Source organism: Lissotriton helveticus, chromosome 3_1, assembly GCF_964261635.1.
Source record: "Lissotriton helveticus chromosome 3_1, aLisHel1.1, whole genome shotgun sequence".
Lineage (NCBI taxonomy): Eukaryota > Metazoa > Chordata > Amphibia > Caudata > Salamandridae > Lissotriton > Lissotriton helveticus.
The window spans coordinates 971772852-971799620 of NC_136061.1; the positions used below are offsets into that span (position 1 = coordinate 971772852).

A 26769-nucleotide genomic window follows, 5' to 3' on the forward strand; every position below is an offset into this window, starting at 1 on the left:
ACCGAAAGAATGTAAATTATTAAACTTTTATACTTGTAGATTATTCATGGATAAATAGAAAAGGGTGAAAGCAGGGAGTGCTTTCTCAGAGAACAGACAGTGTCCAGCTGGCACAATAATTCTAAAACTGCTACCTGGAAGAGTAGCTTAGAGCGTTTATGATGGGCTACATAGCTAGGTAGCATGGTAATGGAAATCTCAGGATTGCGGTCTGCAGTGAAACCTAAGGGAATTGCATTGCTTTAGGTTTGATTGCAGACAGCTTAAAGTACACAGGAGCAGGAAAGTGGCATGTGTGAGTAGGTCTGAAAACAGCATATTTGCAATAATAATGTTTTCTGATCTAGCCAGGTCCCAAAACATAGTTACACAGGTACATCCCCAGTTTATGGCGAATGTCCAGTCAGCACCCCTCAGTCACTGGGTGTCTAAATTGAGCAATTGCTTGAGGTTTTAATACAGGTGGCCAATCCAATCTAAGATAATGACAATTAATATAGTGTAAACCTAATACCAAAAATAAGGCTATTCTGACTTCTGTCATGCACCGTTTTGGATTTGTTACAATGCGTTAACACTACTTTGATCAGGTTGTGTAGCTCTGCGATCCTTTGGATGATGAGGTCAGATTTATGAATATTTTAAACACAAATAAGTTAACATTCCCACAGAAGCCCCCAGATAGCCTTTAACCTGCCGGTACCTCCTGATCCAGGCTGAAATTTAAAACACGGTACAAAAGGGGGTGGTGAGGGACGGAGCATCTGAATCAATCAAATACTCACACCCAGTCAAAAGATCTGGGTTTAATCCATCACCGTTCTTTAGCCCACTCTGCCACCCCAGTTCAGACATGGCTAAAGGCAAATCAGTCTGACCCTGTGCCTCATGGGAACAGTCCAGCCCGAACTGCCAAGCAATGTCTTCCCTGGACCGGAAACAAGCTTCCGAGGACCGGTTTCTGGCATTCCAGCTGTCTTCAGCCCGGCTTGCTTGAATCCAGTGGCAAAGTGAGCAAGGGACTCACGTCTGAGCATACCCTGCCACACTTATGGCGGCCAAAAGCGGTATAAAAGGGGGTGGTGATGGACGGAGCATCTGAATCAATCAAACACTCACACCCAGTCAAAAGATCTGGGTTTAATCCATCACCGTTCTTAAGCCCACTCTGCCACCCAGTTCAGACATGGCTATATGCAAATCAGTCTGACCCTGTGCCTCATGGGAACAGTCCAGCCCGAACTGCCAAGCCATGTCTTCCCTGGACCGGAAACCCAGATCTTTTGACTGGGTGCGAGTGTTTGATTGATTCAGATGCTCCGTCCATCACCACCCCCTTTTGTACCACTTTTGGCCGCCATAAGGATGCCAGAAACCGGTCCTCGGAAGCTTGTTTCCGGTCCAGGGAAGACATGGCTTGGCAGTTCGGGCTGGACTGTTCCCATGAGGCACAGGGTCAGACTGATTTGCATATAGCCATGTCTGACCAGGGGTGGCAGAGTGGGCTAAAGAACGGTGATGGATTAAACCCAGATCTTTTGACTGGGTGTGAGTGTTGGATTGATTCAGATGCTCCGTCCATCACCACCCCTTTTTGTACCACTTTTGGCCGCCATAAGTGTGGCAGGGTATGCTCAGACGTGAGTCACTTGCTCACTTTGCCACTGGATTCAAGCAAGCCGGGCTGAAGACGGCTGGAATGCCAGAAACCGGTCCTCGGAAGCTTGTTTCCGGTCCAGGGAAGACATGGCTTGGCAGTTCGGGCTGGACTGTTCCCATGAGTCACAGGGTCAGACTGATTTGCATATAGCCATGTCTGACCTGGGGTGGCAGAGTGGGCTAAACAACGGTGATGGATTAAACCCAGATCTTTTGACTGGGTGTGAGTGTTTGATTGATTCAGATGCTCCGTCCATCACCACCCCCTTTTGTACGAAATTTAAAACACATCATGATACCCATACCCATGTTTTGAGGTCTAGTATAGCATGTATTCTCCCTGAACTGGACATCCCAACTCATTTAAACAAGGACGTGGAGATACTCTGTTTGTATTTTACTAGTAACTTGTTTATTGCAGTTCCTACAGGATCATCCCTCATTGTTCCTTTTAACTTCGGATGGGAACAGAGTCAGCCTTTGCCCATCAGACCAGACCCTTCCACTTAAAGAAAATGCTCCAGTGGCAGAAGTGACAAATGCGACCCCAAGCCTCCACCTCCAGCCGGATCTTGGGAGTGTGCCAGAGCAGCTGAGGGACAGCTCCAGTCAGTGGTTCGACTTCAATGACTCTTCCGTGCAACCAATTACGGAGGAGGATATCAAGAAACAGTTCCAGGGCAAGGAGAGTGCATACATGCTGTTCTATCGCCAGTCACAGTTGCAAAGGCCTCTTGAAGGTAAGGACTCTGCAGCTGCCAGGTTTCCTCTGTTAGGCTAGTGTGCAATGTTTTCTAAAGGATGCAGCACTGCAGGCTCTCCTGTGTCCTATCCAGTGGCTCATGGTTGCTGTACTGAAAGTATTCGCGCTCAAGCTGATTGGCAACACATCACATTAGTTCCTGGTGCGCAGGCTATTTGTCCACATGCTGCAAATCCCTGTGTGGTTTTTTTTGCGTGCAAACTATGAACTCCTTTATCATAATGTGCATACATATTGTAGAAAGGTACTGGTAGGACTGTAATAGAGTTTCGCACCTGAGCACAGACAATTGCAAACAACTTCCACTCTTCTCCCCCTAAAGAGTCAGTTCAACATTACACAGTCAGTAAATGAGAGCATAGCAGCTAAGTGCTCCAAGGGGCGGGGCGTGGTAGTGAGTGTGATCTCTGATGTCAAGGGCTGGTTGGCGCCATAAGGTGTTCGAAATAGACATAAGGGTGCAACACATCTCACCCCTAAGTTAATCTTGGTGATCTTGCTAGAGAAACCATGGGGGTACCAGGCTCTGGGGTGGCAAAGCCACCCACTAGGGCGTCCCACGCACGGGCTGCGTCTATTGTTCCCAACCCACTTCTGGCTTCTCTCAGGAGTAACCTTCCCTCCGCAGCCCGTCCATTTCTCCATTTCTTTTCGCCATGTTAGTTTTCTAGGCCTCTCTGATGACTCCCAGTTTCTTGCGATCTCACGCTTGGCTAGGGTAAATGCCAAGTCTTAAAACTTACTTCTGACTTTAGTTTTGGACGTGTGGGGTAACCATCCCAGGAGACAGTGGCCAGGGGAGCAAGGAATGTCCTTCTCAATAACTGCCTCAATAGTAGTTATGACCTCCTCCCAAAATGTGTGCAGTGAGGGGAAGGACTGGAACGTGTAGGATATGAGCTCCTCCAGCATCTAGGACAGGCCGCATGAGCCAGGTGAAAATATCCACCTATTCTCTCCGGGGTGAGGTGTGACCTGTGAAGGACATAATAATTGATTAACTTAAAGTGTGCATTCCTGGAGACTTTCAGTGTCCTCCTTAGGAAACTGTCCCAGTCTTTGGTAGTAATAGGGACTACCAGGTCCTCCTCCCATTGTGATTTCACGTGTTCTAGCGGTTGTAGAAAGTCCTCACGTAGCGCTCCATAGAGGCATGAAACTGCCTTTTTGGTACCAGCAGAGGTTACTACATATTGACAGCACTGTAATGAGCGGGGCTTGGAGGAGTCAGTGCCCCAATGTTTTCTTAGCACCAATGTGAGTGTCCTGTGTAGGAGAAAATGTCTCTGCAGCAGATCGAATTCCACCCAGAACTCCTCAGAAGGAAGCAGCTCCGAGTCTCGTAGGAGGTCCCCCACCTTTGTCGCCCCTTCTTCAGTCCAAATGTCAAGATCCCCCAGCGCCCTCCATGGGTCAGTCGTTACAGTAGACAGAGAGTTAGTTCAAGAGAGTATGCTACGTTACTAAATGCTTTGTTCAAGCACCTGTTCCAGCACCTAGCCATCACCGAAACTCCAGGGTATCATTGTGAGCGGATCGTCTCACTCTCAGCAATACCCTAAAGTTGTCAGAAAGTGTCTGTACAAATGAGCCAGGAGCCCAAGTCAGGCCACGTCTGCTCACCAACCAGTTGTTTAACCAGTGAAGTTGGGCTGCCACATAATACCCCTCAAAGTCCGGGGCCATCTCTCCAGTCACCGTAGAGTGCTGCAGCGCCGACAATGCGACTCGCCTACAGCCTGCACCTCATTGAAAGATAGTAATGAAAGAATCCAGGTCCCTAATATTGCTAGCGGTACCGATACCGGGAGTGTGCTGTAAAAATAGAGGAGATGGGGAAGGGCCTCTATCTTCAAAAATGCTACTCGGCCTGCCACTGAGAGCGATAAAAGTTTTCCAAAACTCCACATAGGAACGGAGGGATCGAACTGGGAAGCCATCGGACCCTCTGGTCTTGTTGCCGGCACCCTTAATCACTTGTGATGGGATATCACCGCCCAACTCCTCTGCCTCCTCCAACTCAGGTCGTAAAAGGCACAGTGCCCAAAGCAATGCCTGTGTCACTGTAATGTCCTAATTGTGTCATTTTTGTACATAGCCGTGTAATATTGGGGAACGAGGTCATTAATCCCCACCTGGGAGTATAGTCTGTCCCCACCCCTGACTGCTATTTCCACTATAGGCGAGCCACTTTTGGTCGGGTTAGCTTGCCAGGCCAGAAGGGAACCTGATATGTCTCACTCAACGCGCGTCCGATCCATATACTGCTTAAAGTCAAAGCACTGAAGCTGTTCCATCTGCCTGCTACCGTCTCTCTTGCCTCAAAGAGAGCAGGTTGTAATTCGGTGTGCCCTGGTCTCTGGATTTTTACATCTCCTAGGACTTGCTCAGCAGTTGTAACGTCTACCAGGAGGGTGTGTCTAATTCCCTTTGGCTCAGCTAGGCATTAACAATGGAGAACCGCCTTAAAGGTATCCCACTCTAATTGGGGCGAAGAGGGCGTTCCAGCTTTGATTGCAAAACACTGAAGTATTTTTTAATTTCATGATCTTTTACAGATTTTGCATGAGTAATAAAAATACAAACCTAGACTCAACACAACCCATAAAAAACCTAAAACAAAACATATCATAATGTTAAGCTAAAACATAAGACTAGAGTGAATCATATGATCATAATATAACATTTCACATACAGAAAGTGAAGGCTTCTACAAAGTGAAATGAAAAGGAGGGGTAAAAGCAGTTTGGGAGGGAGGGATGAATATTCAGATACAGTTCTTAGAGATGGCCTAGCATAGTATGGGAAATTTCTTGGTCTGGTACATATAAAAAACCGTAGAGACAGCAGTGGGTCAATGAAGAATACTTGATTGTAGTTGGAACTAGGCTATAGATGTGAAAGATAGAAAGGCCCATTGGTAACGAGGACAGTATCTTAGAGCTTAATATGTTGAGTTATAATTAAGCAGAGCCTTTTATGTCTAGAATAAGTTAAGCCAGATTGTTGTATAAAAGATTTGTATATTCTGGGGGGCATTGAACTCAGTTTTCGCCAAGGCTTAAGTACAGTTGAACCTCTGCGTTATTTGTTGAGGGCAAATGAAGAGACGTATGTCTGTGGTATTAAACATGAGGTGAGTAAGGGTGGTCGATAGTAAGTTTTAGGTGTCAAGGAGGGTTATATATAAGTGTTGAGGTTAGTTTGTTGGACGCAAAGTAGTTGTCCAAGGTATCCCAAATGGGTTTAGAGGGAGTCTTCCATGGTGAGTGTTGGGGATATTGTCTGCACCTCTAATTTGTGAGACCCAGCTGTTAAAGGAAGCTTTGTGTGTGTTTTTCCAGTTGGGGAGGACTATTTTGGTTGCGGATGTTAGTAGTAAGTCCAGCAAAGCACTGTCTGCAGGTTTGTCTAGGTTAATATCCAGTAACCCTTTGATGAGGAATGCAAGTTCTTTTTTGGGTGGCATTTAAATAGATCTGATATAAATGAAAAGTATTTTAATCTCTAATCATTTCACGAAATACCTGGTCCTCGAAGGACTTCGGTTTTAGCCTCCAGTTAGTGATAGAGGGTTCAGTTTGGGACCAATTTAGGCGTAAAACAGGGTTATTGTCTGATATAGTGCAGGCTAGATATTCCACTGTATATACTAAACTGTGGATGTCCGGGCTTCAGAGCAATGCGTCAAGACAGATGTGGACTTCATGAAGACCAGAGAAAAAGCAATCCCTTTCTTGTGGGTGCAGCCATCTCCAGGAGTCGATGAGCCACCAGTGATGTTGCCAGCCCCCAAATGCGTGGGCCGTGCGAATAGTCTGAAAGTTGCGCAGCGGAGGGTTTGATCATTCCCTCTGGGTATCTGCTATGCAGTTAAAGCCCCCCCCCCCCAATTATGGACGAATGAGTTAAGTATGATACCAAGGGTTTCGACAGGCCTTCTAGGAAGGCACTTTAATCTGTTTTTGGGGCATAGATAATGATTATGGTTCGATCCCTGCCCGCCAGGCTTACCCACACATCTACATATCTGCACTCCGGGTCCAAAAATTTACCAACTAGTTGGAAGGGTACGCTCACTCGAATCCATATCAGGACCCCTCCGGCATAGGCTGAGTATGTGTTGTGGTATGCCTGGCCCCTCCAGCAGCGTTATAAGGCGACCCCTACTTAATATCTCTAGAGCCCGTGCTTCCTTCCATGGGCCCTATGTGTTGTCAAATTTCACCCACATGCTTGGTATACAGTTTTTTCTACTAACGTGTACCAATCCATGTTCCAAGCATACTGAGTTGTCCGGGATACAGTACTGTTTCCCCACAATTGTGTAATGTCCCTTCTGGCCACCATTAATGCTATATTACAAAACAGAAGGTAGTACTGGGGTATTGTCTGCTCTCCCTATATTCTATGACATAATTCTTGCACATATTACCTGCACGGTTGGATTAACCGGCTGGTTGTCTTGCCACCCACTCCGGGTATCCATGTATGCCTTGCCAGAAAGAAATCTCGGATACTCCCACATTGTAAATCTGGGTCCCATTTCTGCACTAATCGTTGGGGGGGGGGGAGGAGTGGGGGGGATGACTAATATGCACGACGGAGTAACTTGAGTTGTATTAGGTAGAATTCCGCTCTAATTGCGACCTCTCTATGGGTATTTGTATGCTTCTTCCCAATCTGACTCCTCAATTAAACCCAGGGCCTGTTCCCACCTGCCTTGTAAGCTTTCCAGGGCTTGCAAGCAGTTCCGAATCAACGTCTTATAAATTTATGAAAATGCATGCTGATTTCGTCAGCCATTTCTACCCTTAGTGTGGTGTATCCCATCGGGCATGTTTTACCTGAATGTATTTCAGGCTCTGGGAATCCGCCAACTCATACAGCACCTGAAGTTGCTCAAACAATAGCATTCCCTGTGCCACCCAGAGGTCTTCTATTTTAGATATACCTATCCGATCCTAGTGTCCCTAACCTTCCAGTCTTTTTAGGTCTATTAATTAGTTTGAGTCCCATTAGGGAGTTTCCAGGGTAACTTCCCCCTTCCAACCCATTTCCCTCATCACACCTTTCCATATCTGGACCACTGTCGCTGTGGGGTTCTGATGTCTGTGTGCGATATCCTGGCTATATAAGATCCTCTGTTATCCCAGTTGAGGTAATATTCTATCTACCATGAGGGACGGATCTTGCTGCCTGGCGAATTCTCAGTCATTATTCACCGATAGTTCTGCTGCCTAGTAGTACAGTTTAAGATTGAGCAGGGTATTACCTCCCTCATAAGGAACATGAATTAGGGTGGGCAATGTAATCCTAGGGGGGGTCCTCTTCTCACAACAGACCTTCTGCACTGCTTGCAATGAAGCCTGTTGGACCCTCTACGTCATGTTTTGTTGGACATAAAGACATGTAGGCTGAAATATCATTTTCTAGAATGCCGCCCTTCCCAACAAGGATAGTTGCATCTTCCTCCACTGGGTCACATCTGTTTTGTATTGGGTGAGGAGCCGCTCCACATTGTGATATATGAAGTCTTTGGGGACCCTGGTTATAAAAATACCCAGATACTTGAACCCCAAATTAACCACTGCAGCAGGCATCCCTAGCCTTCTGGGGAACATCAACCCGTGGGTGAATATACCACCGACTTGTGCCAGTTCATGTTAATCCCAGAGTCTATTGCAAATATATTTAACATTTCCAGTGCGTTGAAAATGGAGTGCTTGTAATCCGCCACATACAGTGATATGTTGTCCACATAAAGGGAGATCATGTTTTCCCAACCTGAGTCCCATCTCGTACCCCTTCGTAGTACATCTTTCTTCATCGATTCTGCTAACGGCTCGACAGCTAGGGTAAACAGCAGGGGAGATAGTGGGCATCCCTGTCTAATTCCCCTTCACAACCTCATCAACTCGCACTCTAGCCAGTGGTGCTGTATATAGTAGCTTGACCCATGCAGTAAACTGTGGTTTGAATACCATTTGTTTGAGCACCAACATCCGGTAGGGCCACTCAAGTGAATCAAATGCCTTTTTTGCCATCTAGGGAGATTCAACTGGAGGGTGCTACCTTGCTCAAGTATGCCTTATCGGTGCCGAAGATTGTTGTGTGGCTCTGTGTGGCATAAACTCAGATTGGTTTCAAAAAGGGGTGGTGATGTACAGAGTATCTGAGTTAATCAGAACACTCCTACCCAGTCAACAGATCAGGGCTTGATCCATCACCGTTTTTTAGCTCACTGCACCATCCCAGTTCAGAACCTGGCTATATGCAAATTAGTCTGTCCCTGGCCCAGTGCATCATGGGAACAGGGCAGACCAAACTACCAAGCCAATTCTTCACTGGAAAGGAAACAAGCTTCCGGGGACCGGTTTCTGGCATTACAGCCGTCTTCGGCCCAGCTTGCTTGAATCCTGATGGTGCAGTGAGCAAGGGACTCATGTCTGAGCATACCCTTCCACACTCATGGTGGCCAAAATAATTTCAAAAAGGGGTGGTGATGGACAGAGTATCTGAGTTAATCAGAACACTCCTACCCAGTCAACAGATCAGGGCTTGATCCATCACCGTTTTTTAGCTCACTGCACCATCCCAGTTCTGAACCTGGCTATATGCAAATTAGTCTGTCCCTGGCCCAGTGCATCATGGGAACAGGGCAGCCCAAACTACCAAGCCAATTCTTCACTGGAAAGGAAACAAGCTTCCGAGGACCGGTTTCTGGCATTACAGCCATCTTCGGCCCGGCTTGCTTGAATCCTGATGGTGCAGTGAGCAAGGGACTCATGTCTGAGCATACCCTTCCACACTCATGGTGGCCAAAATAATTTCAAAAAGGGGTGGTGATGGACAGAGTATCTGAGTTAATCAGAACACTCCTTCCTAGTCAACAGATCAGGGCTTGATCCATCACCGTTTTTTAGCTCACTGCACCATCCCAGTTCAGAACCTGGCTATATGCAAATTAGTCTGTCCCTGGCCCAGTGCATCATGGGAACAGGGCAGACCAAACTACCAAGCCAATTCTTCACTGGAAAGGAAACAAGCTTCCGGGGACCGGTTTCTGGCATTACAGCCGTCTTCGGCCCGGCTTGCTTGAATCCTGATGGTGCAGTGAGCAAGGGACTCATGTCTGAGCATACCCTTCCACACTCTTGGTGGCCAAAATAATTTCAAAAAGGGGTGGTGATGGACAGAGTATCTGAGTTAATCAGAACACTCCTACCCAGTCAACAGATCAGGGCTTGATCCATCACCGTTTTTTAGCTCACTGCACCATCCCAGTTCAGAACCTGGCTATATGCAAATTAGTCTGTCCCTGGCCCAGTGCATCATGGGAACAGGGCAGACCAAACTACCAAGCCAATTCTTCACTGGAAAGGAAACAAGCTTCCGGGGACCGGTTTCTGGCATTACAGCCGTCTTCGGCCCGGCTTGCTTGAATCCTGATGGTGCAGTGAGCAAGGGACTCATGTCTGAGCATACCCTTCCACACTCATGGTGGCCAAAATTATTTCAAAAAGGGTGGTGATGGACAGAGTATCTGAGTTAATCAGAACACTCCTACCCAGTCAACAGATCAGGGCTTGATCCATCACCGTTTTTTAGCTCACTGCACCATCCCAGTTCAGAACCTGGCTATATGCAAATTAGTCTGTCCCTGGCCCAGTGCATCATGGGAACAGGGCAGACCAAACTACCAAGCCAATTCTTCACTGGAAAGGAAACAAGCTTCCGGGGACCGGTTTCTGGCATTACAGCCGTCTTCGGCCCGGCTTGCTTGAATCCTGATGGTGCAGTGAGCAAGGGACTCATGTCTGAGCATACCCTTCCACACTCATGGTGGCCAAAATTATTTCAAAAAGGGTGGTGATGGACAGAGTATCTGAGTTAATCAGAACACTCCTACCCAGTCAACAGATCAGGGCTTGATCCATCACCGTTTTTTAGCTCACTGCACCATCCCAGTTCAGAACCTGGCTATATGCAAATTAGTCTGTCCCTGGCCCAGTGCATCAGTGCATACAGCCAGGTTCTGAAACTGGGATGGTGCAATGAGCTAAAAAACGGTGTTGGATCTAGCCCTGATCTCTTGACTGGGTGAGAGTTTTCTGCTTAATTCAGATACTCTGTCCATCACCACCCCTTGTTGTAAATAATTTTGTCCACCCTAAGCGTGGAAGGGTATACTCAGATGTGAGTCCCTTGCTCATTGCACCATCAGGATTCAAGCAAGCCGGGCCGAAGACGGCTGAAATGCCAGAAACCGGTCCCCGGAAGCTTGTTTCCTTCCCAGTGTAAGAATTGGCTTTTGTAGTCTGGTCTGCCCTGTTCCCATGATGCACTGGGCCAGGGACAGACTAATTTGCATACAGCCAGGTTCTGAAACTGGGATGGTGCAATGAGCTAAAAAACGGTGTTGGATCTAGCCCTTATCTCTTGACTGGGTGAGAGTATTCTGCTTAATTCAGAGACTCTGTCCATCACCACCCCTTGTTGTAAATAATTTTGTCCACCCTAAGCGTGGAAGGGTATACTCAGATGTGAGTCCCTTGCTCATTGCACCATCAGGATTCAAGCAAGCCGGGCCGAAGACGGCTGAAATGCCAGAAACCGGTCCCCGGAAGCTTGTTTCCTTCCCAGTGTAAGAATTGGCTTTTGTAGTCTGGTCTGCCCTGTTCCCATGATGCACTGGGCCAGGGACAGACTAATTTGCATACAGCCAGGTTCTGAAACTGGGATGGTGCAATGAGCTAAAAAACGGTGTTGGATCTAGCCCTGATCTCTTGACTGGGTGAGAGTATTCTGCTTAATTCAGAGACTCTGTCCATCACCACCCCTTGTTGTAAATAATTTGGTCCACCCTAAGCGTGGAGGGGTATACTCAGATGTGAGTCCCTTGCTCATTGCACCATCAGGATTCAAGCAAGCCGGGCCGAAGACGGCTGAAATGCCAGAAACCGGTCCCCGGAAGCTTGTTTCCTTCCCAGTGTAAGAATTGGCTTTTGTAGTCTGGTCTGCCCTGTTCCCATGATGCACTGGGCCAGGGACAGACTAATTTGCATACAGCCAGGTTCTGAACCTGGGATGGTGCAATGAGCTAAAAAACGGTGTTGGATCTAGCCCTGATCTCTTGACTGGGTGAGAGTATTCTGCTTAATTCAGAGACTCTGTCCATCACCACCCTTCGTTGTAAATAATTTTGTCCACCCTAAGCGTGGAAGGGTATACTCAGATGTGAGTCCCTTGCTCATTGCACCATCAGGATTCAAGCAAGCCGGGCCGAAGACGGCTGAAATGCCAGAAACCGGTCCCCGGAAGCTTGTTTCCTTCCCAGTGTAAGAATTGGCTTTTGTAGTCTGGTCTGCCCTGTTCCCATGATGCACTGGGCCAGGGACAGACTAATTTGCATACAGCCAGGTTCTGAAACTGGGATGGTGCAATGAGCTAAAAAACGGTGTTGGATCTAGCCCTGATCTCTTGACTGGGTGAGAGTATTCTGCTTAATTCAGAGACTCTGTCCATCACCACCCCTTGTTGTAAAAAAATGTGTCCACCCTAATCGTGGAAGGGTATACTCAGATGTGAGTCCCTTGCTCATTGCACCATCAGGATTCAAGCAAGCCGGGCCGAAGACGGCTGAAATGCCAGAAACCAGTCCCCGGAAGCTTGTTTCCTTCCCAGTGTAAGAATTGGCTTTTGTAGTGTGGTCTGCCCTGTTCCCATGATGCACTGGGCCAGGGACAGACTAATTTGCATACAGCCAGGTTCTGAAACTGGGATGGTGCAATGAGCTAAAAAACGGTGTTGGATCTAGCCCTGATCTCTTGACTGGGTGAGAGTATTCTGCTTAATTCAGAGACTCTGTCCATCACCACCCCTTGTTGTAAATAATTTTGTCCACCCTAAGCGTGGAAGGGTATACTCAGATGTGAGTCCCTTGCTCATTGCACCATCAGGATTCAAGCAAGCCGGGCCGAAGACGGCTGAAATGCCAGAAACCGGTCCCCGGAAGCTTGTTTCCTTCCCAGTGTAAGAATTGGCTTTTGTAGTCTGGTCTGCCCTGTTCCCATGATGCACTGGGCCAGGGACAGACTAATTTGCATACAACCAGGTTCTGAAACTGGGATGGTGCAATGAGCTAAAAAACGGTGTTGGATCTAGCCTTGATCTCTTGACTGGGTGAGAGTATTCTGCTTAATTCAGAGACTCTGTCCATCACCACCCCTTGTTGTAAATAATAAACTCCGATTGGTCCAGAGTAATCAAAATGTCACCTACTCAATATAGTAAGTAAGTAATTCTTTTATTGCTCAGTTAATTAAAACCATTGCAATCATCTACATATGGTACGTATAAACAAACTTAAAATACTCATTTTTTAAATGGATTTGTTAAAATTTCATTAAAAAACATAGAGCAAAATTTCTTAAGGCTAAGAAGTCCGTTCTAAAAAAAATTAGGCATCTTTTAGCACTTTCCAAGTATTAAGATAGGTGGTTGGCCAACACCTACGAGTATTTTTACCTCCAGATTTAGCAAGGAAATGGTCCTATAGGAAGCACAGCCTTCTGTGTGTTTCGACAGCCGGTGGTTTGGGTGTCATAATACATATGTAAGAGGGGCTCACACAGTTTATTACCAAGACTTTAAAAAACTCTGGAAGAAGCCCATTGGGTCCTGGGTTTTTCCCACTCTTAAACTGTTGTATGGCCTCTGTAATCTATGCCTTTTAATGTGCGATCTAATCTAGCCCTCTTCTCCAGTATTACATCTTTCACAGATTCACATGCTTGTATCTTCCCCGTCGTCATGGAGGGAGTCTCACGGTAACAGAATGACCAAAGCAGTATCATACAGAAGAAAACTGCATAGAAAAGCCCCTAGGGACTTTAGTATTTGGTAACCAGACCTCCTCATTGTTTGGTCCAAAAGTCCGCCAATCAGCATTGCTGCCCTGCCTTAACACTCCCCAGCAGAAGCTTCCTGCCTCAGATTTCCAACCGCCTTCGTGTGAGAAAGGAGTCTCCCTGAGCTCTGCTCAGTTTGCTTTTCCAGTGTGAACTATTGACCTTTGGTTTTTCAACTGTATAATCTTCTGGATTAAGGTATTGTGTGTACCTATTTCTTTTATGATGGCTGAAAGCTCTAAAAAGAGGCTTTTCAGGCCTTGCAGATCCTGTGGAAAGGCCAGGCTTTTCTCTGAAGACCCTCACAAGGATTGCTTATACTGTCTCCATCCAAAGCATGTGGCTAAGGATTGTAAATATTGTAGAACCTTCTCTGCTAAGACTCTGAGGGACAGAGAGGCTCGTCTGCTGTTGTGGCTTCAGAAGAAGAAGGCCGCATCAGATTCTGGTGAGGACTCTGCTCCTTTAACGCCTAAAAAGAGAAAGGCCTCACATTCTGAGGAAATGGTGGAGTCTAAGAAGGCTAAATCTAAGGTGAAGGAAGCCTCTTTTCTTCCCCCTACTCCCATCAAGAAGTCATCAGGTCAGAAGGGGGCAGGGTCTGCTCCATCGACCAGTTCCTTGGTTTCTGCTGTAAAATCTGTGGCAAAGACTACAGCTCCGTCGACGACCTCTCCGTCGACGACGACTATTTCGACGACGACAGCTGCGTCGACGACGGGAGCTAAGACCGTATCGACGACGACTACGTCGACGAGCTTGATCATACCGTCGACGAAGAAATCGTCGACGACACCGTCGACACCGACACCGTCGACGACGAAACCGTCGACGACTAAATCGGTGTCGAAGTAGTCGACGACCCCGTCGACGGGGATCCCGTCGACGATGGCTTTAGTGACGTCGGCTCCGTCGATGAAGACTTCGTCGACGACGTCTCCGTCGTCGACGACGTCTCCGTCGTCGACGAGTGTAATTTCAACGGCAAAGGCGTTCAAATCACCGCAATCGAAGACTTTGATATCCTTTCGCTCATTTCAGTCTTCGAGAGGTTCGGCGACCATAAGCAAATCTGCAGAATTCACCTCTACCCCCATCTTCTTTGCTGGAGCAGGATTCAGAAGGAGAGGAGTTGTCTGGAGTGGCCTACAGTCCTTCGCAACTTAAAATAAAGAGCCAGGACACAGACGATGAGGAGGTGTTCAGTCTCAATCTGCAAGATATGAATCTTTCAGGAGACTTGTGACTATGCTGAGGAAGAGGAGCAGCTGGAAGAGTCGCGAGAGGAGTCGCGAGAAGAGTCAGTCTCCATTCCTACGGCTTTGGTTTCTGACCTGAGGTTCATGATTAACGACTATTATCGTCGTTTCCCAGAGGCGAATAAGCCTATAACATCCTCGCCGGCACCTGCTACACAGCCTCCGAGAACCCATTCTACTCCTCACACACAGTCTGTGAGGTCACCTCCAGTGGTCACGATCAGGGATGACCTAACGGACACTGACGAGCAACCTGAGGAAGGTGAAATCCTTCAAGATTCTACGGTATGTCAGGAATGGCATGAATACGTTTTGCCGTCTCATCCTTCACCTACTCCTCCGCCAACCACTTCTCCTCCACAGGATATCGGAGGTTTCCATGACATTATGGAAAAAGCAGCCAAGAGATTGGACCTGGACATGGAGGTCAAAGAAACTGAAGGTTTCTTATATGATTTTAAAGATGACGCCAGAAAGTCTGCTCGCTCAATCCCGATCATCCCTCACCTGTGGGAAGAGGGACTAAAGATTTTGAAGACGCCGGCCTCCATCGCAGTTTCGGTTCCTAGAATCGAAAAGAAGTATAGAGCACCAGAGTCTTCTCCGACCTGCCTGATAGGTCACCCGAGACCGGAGTCGGTGGTGACACAAGCAGCTCAGAGGAATTCTAAGAACCCAGTGGCTACTTCTATGGTGCCGCCAGACAAAGAGGGATGGAGGATGGATGGAGCCGGGAAGAGGTTTGCGGTCATGGCAGCCTCCACTATTAAGGTGGCCAATGCGATGGCCTTGATTAGCCGTTTTAACAGGCAAATGTGGTCGGATTTGGCACCCCTTATAGCTGCACTCCCAGAGGATAAAAAAGAGGAAGCAGCTGCTATTTTCCGTGATGGGGCAAAGTCGGCCGCGGAATCCATTGATGTTGCCATGGATGTTTCTTCTATGGCCTTCAGACAGATGGCAGGAGCAGTTTCTCTCCGAAGACAGGGTTGGCTGAAGGCTACATCATTCCGTCCGGAGGTACAGGCGAAGATTGTCGACATGGCTTTCCATGGCGAAAATCTCTTTGGCAAACATGTTGATGAGGCGCTGCAGGGCATCAAGTCAAATACGGACACTGCTAGGGCGCTAGGATCACTTCAGCAAGGAAGGTTCCAGTCCTTTCGTAAAAGAGGCGCAAGGGGCCATTTTAATCAGAGATCTTCATTTCCATCCAACAGATATCAGCCTTATAACCAGCAGGGATATAAGCAATACAATACAGGCAATCAATATAGGCCTTCAAATTCCTCTTTCCAGCAGCAATCCAGAGGCAAGTCTTCCAATAGAGGAAGGAATCAACAATCTAACAGGCGACAATGATTTACTGCTGGCGCTCCCCACACAGCAGATCCCGGAAAACGACCATTATCTGTCTCTCTTCTTCGACAATTGGATGTCCATAACATCGGACAAATGGGTTTTGGATGTTATAAGCAAAGGCCATACCCTGGAGTTTATACAAATACCACCAGATCATCCCCCGGTGCTCAGACACCATCAACATCGTCAGGAACTGCAAAAGGAGGTCCATTCACTTTTGCAGAAGGGGGCTATAGAGGAAGTACCTCAACAACACCGAGGGAAAGGCTTCTATTCGCATTTCTTCCTCATCAAGAAGAAGCAAACTACGAAGTGGAGACAGGTATTGAATTTAAGGGATCTGAATCAATATATAAAGAAAATTCCCTTCCGAATGCTCTCGTTACAGGAGATCCTCCTACTGTTAAGAAGGAAAGACTTCATGGCTTCGTTGGACCTCATGGATGCATACTTCCATGTTCCAATCCATCGGAAGCACAGGAAATACCTAAGATTTGCAGTGGAGAGTCGCCATTTCCAATTCAAAGTGTTGCCATTTGGCCTCAAGTCGGCCCCGAGGGTGTTTATCAAATGCATGGCCCCGGTGGCGGCACACTTAAGATTGAAGGGGCATTGCATTTACCCATATCTGGACGACTGGCTGGTGACAGGTCCATCATTCACAAGATCCAGAAGGTCCCTTCAGTGCTGCATCCGCCTTTTCCATCGGTTAGGATTAAGGACCAACTTGGAAAAGTCTTCACTGATTCCAGCTCAGGGCATTCAATTCCTAGGGGCTTGGATATGCACCAAGGAAACAAAAGCATACCCTTCCGAGGAAAGGATGAGAAAGATAATAAGCCTTGCAACATCCCTTCAAACAAAAAGGTGCACTTCTGTGCGGATGTACAAATCCTTGTTGGGGATGATGTCCTCTTGCATCCCACTGGTTCCAAACTGCCGTCTTCAAATGAGACCCTTGCAGGAACATCTAGATGAGCAGTGGGTTCAATCCAAAGGAACCTTCGAAGATCGGATTACCATCACTCACCGTATGAAGGTGGCCATGTCATGGTGGAAGGTTCAGAAGAACTTGAATCAGGGTCTCAACTTTGTACCTCAGAATCACAAATACGTGATGACGACGGATGCTTCGTTGCAAGGATGGGGCGAGCACCTCCAGGAGCTGGAGATCCAGGGCCACTGGTCAGAGTGGGAAGCACAGCTTCATATAAATATGTTGGAGCTCAAAGCGGTGTTTCTGGGACTTCAAGCTTTCCTGCCCAGAATACAGAATTCGTCGGTGCTCATTCAGACAGACAGCACCACGACTATGTTTTATCTTCTGAAGCAAGGAGGAACAAGATCCAAACCACTTTCTGCGCTGGCGCAAAGAATTTGGAAATGGCTGATAAACCACAACATTTCTATTCATGTGCAGCATATACAGGGCATCCTCAACACACGAGCAGATGGCCTCAGTCGCACGACGAGTGTGTTGCACGAGTGGGAACTGAACGACACTCAGCTTCGCAGAGTATTCCAAAGATGGGGCACACCAACGTTCGATTTGTTCACAACCCGGGACAATTCGAAATGCGTTCAGTTTGCGTCCAGGTACCCTCAGCGCGATTCCAAAGGAGACGCGTTTCACATGGACTGGACGGGAATGTTCGCTTACACGTTCCCACCAATTCCTTTAATACCACGAGTGATTCGCAAAATGAGATCAGAGCCATGTCATGTCATTCTGATAGTACCAGCTTGGCCGATGCAGGCATGGTTTTCAGATCTGCTGCAGATGTCGAAAGGCAACAAGGTGCAATTCCCAACATTCCAGAGTCTCATATCAATGAGCAACGGACAAATTCTGCATCCGGACCTAGCATCGCTAAAATTATCCGCATGGAACCTCATAAGCGGGAATTTCAAGCCTTGAGTATTCCACAAGACTGCAGACAAATACTTTCGCAATCCAGAGCTGTGTCAACCAACAAGACATACGCAGCCAAATGGACACGCTTCTGTCACTGGTGTACCAGTCAAAGTCTACATCCATTGACGGTACCCCCCAGAAGGTATTCTGCCTTACCTGCTGTCGTTATCAAAGGCAGGTCTGTCTCATGCTTCACTGAAGGTGCATTTGGCGGCGATTTCAAGATTTAGGAGAATACCAGGTGAGCCGTCCCTCTGGTCTCACAGACTGATCAAGGAGTTTGTTAAAGGACTCTTTAGAGCCTTTCCACCCATTCTACGTCCGCCAGTACCCTGGCATCTGAATACAGTCTTGACGCAGCTTATGAGGCGACCATTTGAGCCTATACACAAGACAGACTTCCAATTCCTATCTTGGAAGACAGCACTGCTGCTAGCTCTAATCTCGACGAGGAGAGTTAGCGAAATTCAAGCCTTCTCAGTGGAAGAGCCTTTTCTGCAATTTCGACAGGACAGGGTTATACTACGGACAAATCCTACGTTCATACCCAAGGTCCCTACTTCTTTCCATTTGAATGAGCCAATTATTTTACCTACCTTCTTCAACAATCCCTCATCTGAAGCGGAAAGAGCATTACATTCTTTGGACATCGCTAGATGTTTGAAATTCTACATCGAACGAACAAGAACATTCCGCAAATCTAAACAGTTATTTATTGCATTTGAAGGTCAGAGGAAAGGGCTCCCTCTGTCTAGACTGAGTATCGCCAGATGGATATCATCGGCTATCATTAAGTGTCATGAAAAAGCTGGAAAGCCGCTTCATTCCAGAGTGACTGCTCATTCCACAAGAAAGATGGCGACATCGATAGCCTTATTTGCAGGAGTGTCTCTACCTGACATCTGCAGAGCAGCGACTTGGAAGAGTGTGCATTCATTACTAAGCACTACTGTCTTGACACTGCGTGGAAAGAGGACACGGCAGTGGGGCAAGCTGTTCTGAAACGTCTATTTCAATAAGGTATTCTTTGTTTTCTTTATTAATACTCCATGCAATGGATATATATATATATATATATATATATATATCTATATGTAGAATTTGATATTGTTATAGATGGTTTTCTATTCTTATCTGCCCTGTGTATTTTCAGATCATGTTCTAACGATATTTCAGCTGCAGAACTTCCTTCTGGGTTCTATCCTGGAAACGCTGCAGGCTTTGTGGTTACTACTTACTACTCTGATACAAGCATGTGAATCTATGAAAGATGTAATACTGGAGAAGGAATTAGTTACTTACCTGTACACTATAGTTCTCCAGTATTATCTTTCATAGATTCACATGCGCCCGCCCACCTCCCCGTTTCTCAGGCAGAACCTATTGTCTCGGTATTTATCCAGGTCTCTCACTTGGGGCCGGAAATCTGAGGCAGGAAGCTTCTGCTGGGGAGTGTGAGGGCAGGGCAGCAATGCTGATTGGCTGACCTTTGGACCAAACAATGAGGAGGTCTGGTTACCAAATACTACAGTCCCTAGGGGCTTTTCTATGCAGTTTTCTTCTCTATGATACTGCTTTGGTCATTCTGTTACCGTGAGACTCCCACCATGACGACGGGGAAGATACAAGCATGTGAATCTATGAAAGATAATACTGGAGAACTATAGTGTACAGGTAAGTAACTAATTCCTTTTCTGGTGTAAAACAAAAAGTGAGTATATCTCCTACAAAACCCCCAGTTCTTCCTCTGTGTAGTTTTGGTGAGGGCGAAATATAATTTCCAGATGATTTGTGAATATTTGCGCTATCTCAGGGGTGGTATCAACATTTTGTCCAGTCTTGGATTTAATCTCCCATATTCAGTGTTGGCCATCCTTACAGTGAGCCAGCAAGGCTAGTAATTTCCCTGCCTTATTGCCCATCTGATAAAGCCTATGCTGAGAGGCCGGGAGTCCTTTTCGCCCCTCTTTTTCCTCCAGGTCTCTGTAGTCTTCCTGTGCCAACGCTATGCTTTGTGCACTTGTGCAAGTATAGGGATATCTAGATATTCCCCCTCCCATTGTATCAGGTGCTGCTCTAGGTCTCCCACTAATTTGGCAGCTTCTTCACGTTTCCTAGAGATCTTGGCTATGAGATAACCTCATATTACCGTTTTATATGCCTCTCACACCATTGTTTCAGACTCTACTGATCCTGTGTTCTCTGTCAAGTAATTCTTTGTGACTTGTAGGAGGTGTTTCTTCAAGTCTTCGCCTTTAATTTCCCAGGGATAAAGTCGCCATGGTGGTCTATTTACCTTAATGTGTGTTGTCAGTCTGGTGTACTATGGGAGTGGTCTGAGATGCCTCCGGGTAGGTGAGCAGTATCACAGTATCGGTGCCCTTGTATCTGGGATATCAAGAAATAATCTAGTCTCAAGCATACCTGTAGATTGGTAGATGTATGAGTTTGAGGCATGTTAAACTGTAGATAACACATGCTGGGCATAATCCTGCTATCTAGTGTTGGGCCCGGATGTGTGAGACTTTCTCCCAGGCAACCTGCTGTGAGCGCAGACTTTCCTCCCCCTCATGTCGAGCAGGTCCAGGTTAAAGATCGTCCTGCCGCTCTGGAGCCTCAGAGACCGACTGCCGGGCCCTCACTATCTTTGGGCCATGGTCGCCACTGACCACCACCAACTTTGGATGTAACGCCCAGCTTTGGCTTAGTGGTACTGAGCATGTCCATCTGTACGCCGACCCACCCACTGGAGCTGACACCTTCGCATTAAAATCAGCCTTGGAACCAAGAACGTCAGTGCCGACATCAAAGACCGACCTCTGCTCAGGCTCTGCTAAACCGATCCTCCATAAATTGCGAAAGGAGGTCGAAGCCAGACCAAAACATCTGGTCATTCGCCCTCATGCGGGCCAAATCCTAGCCCGCCCCGTGAGGCCTGGCTCACAACCCTTCAAGTATCAGCTGTCCTTGAAGGAAGTTTTGGAATTACCATCTCCCAAGCAGTGCAAAAAGGAAGACAAGGCTTCAAGCCCTTTGCCCTTTTCTCCACCTCACCACTTCTCCACAGTGCTTACCTTCCCCACCCACCTTCCCGGCAACATTAATCCTTACACACCTCAGGAGTCTTCTCAGTCAGACACAGGGGAGAATGGATATTTTCCATACACCTCCACCAGGGGGTTTCTTAGGTTTACTAAGATTCTGACCCACCAGGGAGCACTGACCCCCCCCAACCCTCTAAGAGGATTCCTCCTCGTACCAAAAGCGGATTGGTATGGCTACCTCTTTCCATAATGTAGATCTCCATACTGAGCCTCTGGAGGAAGACTTCCTTTTCGAAACCCTTTTCTCCACTCACCCCTCCAATCAATACCTCCCCATGCTCAGTGGCATACTCCTTCAAACGGCCTCTGGTTGCAGCATTGTACAGCCCGGGGTACCGATGAAGAGAACGGTGCCTCACGCCCTGAGCTGTTGCCAGGTGAGGTGTTGTCCCTTTCTCGCAAGAGACAGGTTGACTTATACACATGTAACTTTCAAATGAGATCTAGTGTGATATAGGTTGTATCGTATCCATTCATCAATTGTTTGGTTTAAACTTCCTTTTTTGAGCACATATTACGCAGAAGTAATTTATATCTTGGTCCTGAATAAGGCTAGGCACCTGCCAACATAGCCGAAACATGTAGACTACGGTTGCAGTTACTATGTTGAAACTGCTCTATTTGCACTGTTTTTAATCCTGACATCACGAGACAACCATTAAATAATTTTTATGCCTCCTGATAGTTAGTTTTAGTTCACATTAGCAAATTTTTAGGGCTCGCCTGCTGGGCGCATGCGCCTAGCTGGCGAAGCTCTATTGGGGCTTAAACAGACTTTACCGAACTTGGCGATTTGATGCTGTGCCCGTGGCTTTTAGGTCAATGCGCTTGCGCATTGACCTAAAATGCGCGTGCACATCACCAAATCGCCGTCTGTTCCCTCAGCCGCACTCCCCCCACACCTTTGAAGTGAAGCTTAGCTTCACTTCAAAGGTATCCGCTCCCCCCGCCCCCTGCTTCACACGTCTCACGGCCAGCAGGCCGTCTCGTATTTCTCCTCCCTCCCTCGCCTCCCTCCCTCAGCACGGGTACAGTCGGGACCACTTGCTTTCAGTGACAAATTGAGGTTTTCTTATATAACGGATCTAAACCAAACTCCCGCCTTCAAATACGCTAGAGTTTGGAGCAATGATGTTAGTTTTTTTTAAGGATTTATTTAAATTATGTTTCGAAGAGTAAACCTTTCAAATAATGCTGAGCTACATGCAGCTGTTACTTTTATTTTTCCTTATCGCCTGATATTTTCAGTTGTTTGTGTGTTGAAATTTGAGGTAATTGGGATATTTATTTAAAGGTCTATTTTTGAATGCACCCTTTGTTGTACGAGTTAAAGCTCTACAGCTCTTGGCTAAATCTGCTTAATTTCCCTTTAATCTCTCAATTGTAATTTAGAAACCTATTACTTCATTTATACTTTTAGTTATTTTCGCATCAAACATTTTGACGTGTGTGAACCTTTGCGCGACGTAGTCCAAGTGATGAGCTTGAAGCGCATTTGCCTCTTTTTACACATGTAATGGGCTTATTTAAATTGTCCTCGTGCGTTTTTGAATGTAACCAACAGTTGCTGGATTTTACTTTGAGGTTTGACAGTGCTGCTGATTCAGCACTGGGGCGATTTTGAAAATGTCTTCACGTTTTCAAATAAGCAGAGAAAGTTAACTGTTGCCAGACGACGATGGTGTATGTTTTATATGTTTTAACTCCCTGTTTCTGCAGCTGTGACTGGTCGCTTGGGGTGACACCCCTCTGTACTCACCTTGTGGCCTCATCGTGCACATGGTCAGTCTGACCTGCTCAACACACTTCAGATTTTACTCCTTATCCTTGAACTGTGTGATTTGGACCACACCAAGAGGATGGTTACTTTCTGTGACAGCTTAAATTAAGGGTGCAGCGTAAATTAAGAAAACCAAGCTTGTATGACTGAGTAAAGTGCGCAGCCCAATGTATTGACAAGTGGTATCAAGTTGACCGTCCGGTTGAGCGCGACAGTGTGTTTATCCATATGCAGTTGGCCCAGACACCGCATCCACCACCACCACCCCCACCACCACTACATCCACCACCACATCCACCACAACCACCACCACCACAACCACAGCATCCACCACCACCACCGCATCCACCACCACATCCACCACCACCGCATCCACCATCACATCCACCACTACCACCAAATCCACCATCACCTCCACCACCACCACCACATCCACCGCGTCCACCACCACCGCATCCACCACCACACCCACCACCACTACATCCACCATCACATCCACCACCACCACATCCACCATCACCTCCACATCCACCATGACATCCACCACCACCACATCCACCACATCCACCACCACCGCATCCACCACATCCACCACCACCACCACCACCACCACTACATCCACTACAACCACCACCGCATCCACCACATCCACCGCATCCACCACATCCACCGCATCCACCGCATCCACCACATCCACCGTATCCACCACCACATCCACCGTATCCACCACCACATCCACCGCATCCACCACCACATCCACCATCACCACCACATCCACCATCACATCCACCACCACCACCACATCCACCACCACATCCACCATCACCTCCACATCCACCATGACATCCACCGCCACATCCACCACCACTTCCACCACCACATCCACCACCACTTCCACCACTACATCCACCACCACATCCACCACAACCACCACCCCATCCACCACCGCATCCACCACCACCACCGCATCCACCACCACCGCATCCACCACCACATCCACCACCACATCCACCATCACCACCACATCCACCACCACATCCACCATCACCACCACATCCACATCCACCATCACCTCCACATCCACCATGACATCCACCACCACATCCACCACCACCACATCCACCACCACCGCATCCACCACCACCACCGCATCCACCACATCCACCACACCCACCACATCCACCACACCCACCACCACATCCACCACACCCACCACCCCATCCACCACCACCACCACCACCCCATCCACCACCACCACCACATCCACCATCACCTCCACATCCACCATCACCTCCACATCCACCGCCACATCCACCGCCACATCCACCACCACATCCACCACATCCACCACCGCCACATCCACCACCACCACCGCATCCACCACCACCACCGCATCCACCACCACCACCACCACTACATCCACCACCACATCCATCACCCCATCCACCACCACCACCACCGCATCCACCACCACATCCACCGCATCCACCACCACCGCATCCACCACCACATCCACCACATCACCACCACATCCACCATCACATCCACCACCACCACCACCACATCCACCACCATCACCACCACATCCACCATCACCACCACCACCACATCCACCACCACCATATCCACCACCACCATATCCCCCAGATCCACCACCACCACATCTATATGTGTGTGGCTCTGTGTGTGTGTAGGTGCAAATGCAATGTTCTTGGATTTTCGTCACAATAAAATACACTGAACATAATCTTCACAAAAGTTATTTACAAACGTTTAAGCTATTGCCATTATAAATTACAATAACTTTTATTTAAGTATTAATTATTTACAAAATTAAAAGCCATTGTTATTTGTAATATCAATACATCTAAGTCACGTAAATACAACACACATTGCATTACAAATGCTATAGGTGTCACATTTGCAAAAGTTAAAACTATTGACATTGTAACTGACAAAGCTATTAATTTTGCTACTTTCAAAACCAACACATAAATAAAAAAGTGTCATTTACAATACCAATAGCTCAAACTTTCCTAATGCGAGACCTATTGCATTTCCAATGCTTGTTACTTTAGTTTGCACTGCGCTCATCACTCACATTCTACATCTTTAGCTCTTCATTCTAGGTTTTAGGAACCCTAGGATAGGGACATTACTAATATAAACATCCCTGTGCTCCTCCCCCACAGTGGGGGGAGAAGGTTGTAGCCCTCGGGTAAACTAGAATTTACAGCCGGGAGGAGATCCCAGATGATGAAGCATGTCACCTCGTGAGTGATGGGATTCCGTCCTTTAAGATAGGACTTCCTGTGTAGGTTTAGTGACTTGGTGTACGTACAGGCACATAGGTCATCATAGTTTTAGGTGACTATTTGAGACCCTCCGACTTGTTTGTTTTGTATACTCCGTCACCCCCCTGATATTTTTCAGAACCCCGTCCATGCCAGCATCATCACACCCAGGGTGGACAAGAAGTATAATGCATCCCCTACAGATCCATTGTACATATGGTGACAACTTCCACCTGACTCCCTGGTTGTTACTGCCAGTAAGAGGGCTAACTCTCAAATTACTCGTGATGCTCCTCCAACAGACAAGGAGAGTGAACACATCGATGCAGCGTAAAAAGGGTGGCTGCACAGTCAACCACTTTCTGATTGCCAATTCTGTTGGCCTCCTCTCTAGGTATGACCGGGCCGACTGGGATGAGATGGAGGAGCTCCTCCAACATCTCCCAGAGGAGCATAGGAAACAGGACTACGAGATAGTTGCTGAGAGGAAGCAGATGTCTAATACCATCAAATGCTGTGCTCTAGATGCCGTGGATACTGCTGCACGGGGAATTAACTCCAATGTCCCTCTGTATATGGCATGCCTGGCTCTGTATCTCTGGTGTACTCAACATGCAGTTGGACGTTTAGCATCTGTTCGGTCCCCAAGATGACAAGATGCTGGGGGGGGGGGGGGGGGAGGGGGGGGGAAAGGATACGAAGATAGCGAAGGCAATGGCCACCCTTCAAATGCCAGTTAATCGGGGCTCCTTTCACCGAACTCTTTTTCATGGAGGCTACAAGCCCACCACCCCAGAAACCTCCACAACCTACCATTGTCTGCAGGCACAGCAGTTTTTTTCTAGTGGTTACTTCAGAGGTTCGTACAGGGGTAACCTCATCAGAGGCAGAGGTACGGGTGGTTCTCCAAAGGAGCTTTTACCACCACAAACTCTAACCTGCCTCTCCTATCCCCAGTCATGTAGCACCTGTCGGGGGGCAGTCTCCAAACGTTCTTACCTGCTCAGTGGAACGTCACCTCTAACCAGTGGATGCTGGATATTATCCAACATGGCTATTGTCTGTAGCTCACTTCCACACCTCCCAACATTGCACCTCACAAAAACACTCTCCCCAAAACACTGAAGGCTACTCAGGGAAAGAGATCCAAGCGCTCCTTCACAAAGGAGCCATGGAACTGTCCCTTATCAACAGGGCACAGGAGTATACTTGCTATACTTCTGATCCCCAAAAAGGATGGGTCCCTCAGTCCAATTTTGGACCTCAGGCCCCTAAACACATACGTTCTCCTTCACATTCACATCGTTACTCTTCAGGATGTCATCCCACTACTACAAAAAGACAACTTCATGGCCGCACTCGACCTAAGGACGCCTGTTTCCACATTCCAATCCATCCGGCACATTGCTGGACCTCAGATTTGTAATCAGGTGACGGCATTACAAATTCAAGGTGCTCCCCTTCGGAGTCACCTCTGCACCCAGGACGTTCACCTAAGTAAGTGCCTTGCAGTGTTCGCCGCTTACCTGCGGAGACAGGGCATCCACGTCTTCCCCTAATATCTGGACGACTGGCTCATCAAGAGTGCAACCTGTCAGCAATGCTGCAAAAACACTCGGGTCGCCATCCTCTTACTTTACAAATAAAGTTTTACTATCAGTGCCTCAAAATACCACCTCCACCTGATCTAGCTCTCTGCAATTGTGGCTCTCGGCAGTGT

At 47.5% G+C, this 26769-nt stretch overlaps 1 protein-coding gene across 8 annotated transcripts in view; it reads left to right on the plus strand.

Annotated features, from left to right (window-relative positions):
* Positions 1–26769, plus strand: part of USP40 (ubiquitin specific peptidase 40) — a 660245-nt gene that overhangs the window by 166835 nt on the left and 466641 nt on the right. For all 8 annotated transcript variants that reach the window (XM_078681394.1, XM_078681396.1, XM_078681399.1 and 5 more), the window contains exon 12: positions 2081–2399. In XM_078681394.1, coding sequence (XP_078537520.1) covers positions 2081–2399 — 319 coding nt within the window. The remainder of the gene's footprint in view (positions 1–2080; positions 2400–26769) is intronic.